The 3435-nt window shown below is 49.6% G+C and overlaps 1 protein-coding gene across 1 annotated transcript in view; it reads left to right on the plus strand.

The window, feature by feature from the left end:
• The window catches only part of CMTR2 (cap methyltransferase 2), a 7649-nt gene extending 4349 nt beyond the window's left edge, over window positions 1-3300 (plus strand). Inside the window, exon 2 of the mRNA XM_072422794.1 lies at window positions 269-3300. Coding sequence (XP_072278895.1) covers window positions 269-2461 — 2193 coding nt within the window. The 3' untranslated portion in view covers window positions 2462-3300. The remainder of the gene's footprint in view (window positions 1-268) is intronic.
• The last annotated feature ends 135 nt before the right edge of the window (window positions 3301-3435 follow it).

Genomic DNA, 3435 nt, shown 5'->3' on the forward strand with positions numbered 1-3435 from the left:
ATATAGGGGGACAATGTATGGGGGGTGTAGTATATAGGGGGGCAATGTATGGGGGGTGTAGTATATAGGGGGACAATGTATGGAGGGTGTAGTATATAGGGGAAATTGTATGGGGGGCCAGAACATAGAACAGAACAGTTTGGAGGCCGTATTATAGGGTGTATATAATTACCAGTTGTGGGCAGATAATTTTTTCGGGGGTGGGGTGGGGGTGGGGGTTAGCAACAGAGGGCAGCACTGACACCTCTTTCCTCTTTGTCCCACACAGATCTGCACCATGTCTGGTGGTGATTTTCCCCCGGAGATAGAATCTCTGTTCCAGAAGCGCTATTCATACACCAAGGACCCCACATGGCACCTTCCTGACCCCTCAGAGGTCCTGACATCTGAACATCAGGAGTTCCCCCACCTTCTGACCCTCAAGGAGTCTTTAAACAAAGTGAAGAACCTGCTGAGTGACAAGAAGTTGGATGAATGGCACCAGCACACTTCTTACACTAACAAGGCCGGGAGGGTGGTCCCTGAGGTGCGCAAACAGGCCAACGCTGAGCTCTGCACTCAGGCCTGGTGTAAGTTCCATGAGATTGTGGCCACTTACCAACTGATCCCTAACAGCGCCCTCTGGGACAGCGAGTTGAACAGCGTGCACCTGTGTGAGGCGCCAGGGGCTTTTATTGCCAGCCTGAACCATTATGTAAAGACTCAGGAGCTGCACTGTGATTGGACCTGGGTGGCCAACACCCTAAATCCGTATCACGAGGCCAACAACGGCATGGTGATGATCGCAGATGACCGACTCATTGCAAACACACTGCCGTGGTGGTACTTTGGGCCTGATAATACCGGAGACATCATGACACTAAAGTATCTGAATGGCCTACAGCAATTCCTGGGGAACGTCTCTGCTGTGCACCTGGTTACCGCCGATGGAAGCTTTGATTGCCAGGGAAACCCCGGAGAACAGGAACCCTTGGTTTACCCTCTGCACTACTGTGAGGTGGTGACCTGTCTCAGCACTCTGAGCCCAGGGGGTTCTTTTGTTCTTAAAATGTTCACTCTCTTCCAGCATTCCTCTGTCAATCTGATGTATCTGCTGAATTGCTGCTTTCAGGAGGTCCATGTCATCAAACCAGGAACCAGCAAGGCTGGGAACTCCGAGGTTTACGTGGTCGGCCTTGGTTATGTGGGCAGAGCTGTAATTCAGGAGCTGCTAAATAAAATGACGGCACATTATGAGCAGGAGGTGAGTGGCAAAGCTTTGTTTCCACATAAAAGTCTTCCGGAGTCCTTCCTCGAATGTCATTGGAAATGCTGCAGCTTTTTCCACCAGCATCAGACACAAACTATCCTGGAGAACCTTCATCTGTTCTCCTATATGGAGGAGAAGGACCAGACCCACCTGGACTATCTGCGAGAGGCCGCCGTCCTCTATTACCTGCAGACCTTTCAGATAAATTTCATTCCTAGGAAGCACTGGCTGGTCAGGAAGCCCCGGGTGGGCTGCAGCCTTAACGCCCGTTGGCTGGGTACACGAAATCGTCGCTCGGACACTTATAATGAAAGAAAGCGGCTGGAAGCTTTGTCCTGGGATGAGAAGGTCGAGCGCGGCTACTTCGCTTCCTGGCTGGAAGATCACATACAAGCTGGAACTAAGAATGGCTGCCTTCTGGAAGGTTCCAGGTCTGGGCTCCGATACCAAGACTGGTACTTACTCCAGGGCCCGCCACTCACCCGAATCCAAAGCTCCTCATTTTGTGATGGAGAACTTCTCAATACCTTGAATGAAACCATTGAAAGTTGTGGTGGTTCTCTGCCAGAGTGCCCCTCTTGTGCTGTGTCGGATTGTTTGGTGTCGGAGCTCCTACAAAGGGTGGGAAATGGGCACCACATACTGGTGATTGGGGCTTTTCCCCTGTTTGAGGCTGTGAAGCAGAGATATGCAGAGGTGATATTTGTGGAGTCCTCCGCTCCTCAGCAGCCCATTTCTGTCCTTCATGATGGGGACCCCCTGTATCAGAGGCAGTTACTGAGCACCGTCCTCCGTGCATTGGAGCAGTTACCCAGCCATGGCACCTTGGTACTTCCTGTTCTGTCCTCTCTGACCCGTTTCATGGCTGGCTTGGTTTATATTTTATATCATTGCTTCCAGGTCATTGGCTTCTCCTGCCCCACCGGGTATCTCACCCCAGGCAGTAATGCTGTACTCCTATGTTGGGGGTACCACCCTCTGCCCATGGAGGCGTACCAGCATCTCCAGGACCTATTCACTGATACGGCACTGACTGGCAGCGGGGTGCAGCAGGTTCTGGAATTTGTTCCCATAGAGGATCTTCTTATCGGCCCATTTCTGGAGTTCTTGTGGGATCTGAACGCAGCCATAATCAGACATAATCTGCATCTGATAGGCCAGAGAGAACAGAAGAAAGTCAAATCCCACCAATCAAGCGCCAGTGACACGTGAGACTGTGCCCACCGCCTCTGTACAGTGTAAATATGGCGCTGGCATTTCAGGACCCTCAGTTTTTGTTTTATTTATTAGTGATGATGCGCTGAAGGCAAAGAAAGCCATCATTATCATTTTATTATTATGGACAGCTGTCCTTATGTTTGATTGCTGGAATATTATGTTGGTTAAAGGGTCACTCCACCCAGATGTGATATTTCATTGTTTGGTAGATGTTGGAGAATGTCTTTCTGGAGCTTAACACCTGCTGGGTAAGGAGTTCTGGGTCTGTACCCCTCCTGTGCCCAGTATAAGGGGTTACTACCATCCCTGTGCTGAGTCCCTGGGTCTGTACCCCCGTTGTGCCCATTATGGAGGGCTCCCACCATCCCTGTGCTGGATTCCTGGGTCTGTACCCCCGTTGTGCCCATTATGGAGGGCTCCCACCATCCCTGTGCTGGGTTCCTAGGTCTGTACCTTGCTGTGCCCATCATGTGGGGGTTACCACCATTTCCATGCTGGGTTTTAATCTCCATTATGGTGAACAAGAGATCCTGGAAGACCCCATGCTGGGCAGGTTCCAAAGGGGGAGGGGTTCTGATCACTGCTATAGGAAGCCTTTAGGTCCCTCGAGTTAGTTTTGTCTCTTCTGGTTGGAGTGATGCTTTAAGATTCTGCAGATATTTTAGGTTCTCATTCTGGCCTTGGTTTGTATTTTTAGTTTTGTATTTTCATCCATTGATGGTCAATATTTAAGTTTTTAGAAGCTATAACGAGAACAGAGCGATGTTTTTGTGCCTCCGCCAATGTTTTTCAGGAATTTCCATAAAGATTTCTTCTGCATGTGAAGAGTAAAAGATGTCATGTGACCTCTGTATGTGAAGAGTGAAAGATGTCGAGTAAAAGATGTCATGTGACCTCTGTATGTGAAGAGTGAAAGATGTCATGTGACCTCTGTATGTGAAGAGTGAAAGATGTCATGTGACCTCTGT

This window comes from Pyxicephalus adspersus, chromosome 9 (genome assembly GCF_032062135.1).
Source record: "Pyxicephalus adspersus chromosome 9, UCB_Pads_2.0, whole genome shotgun sequence".
In the NCBI taxonomy this organism is placed as follows: Eukaryota; Metazoa; Chordata; class Amphibia; order Anura; family Pyxicephalidae; genus Pyxicephalus; species Pyxicephalus adspersus.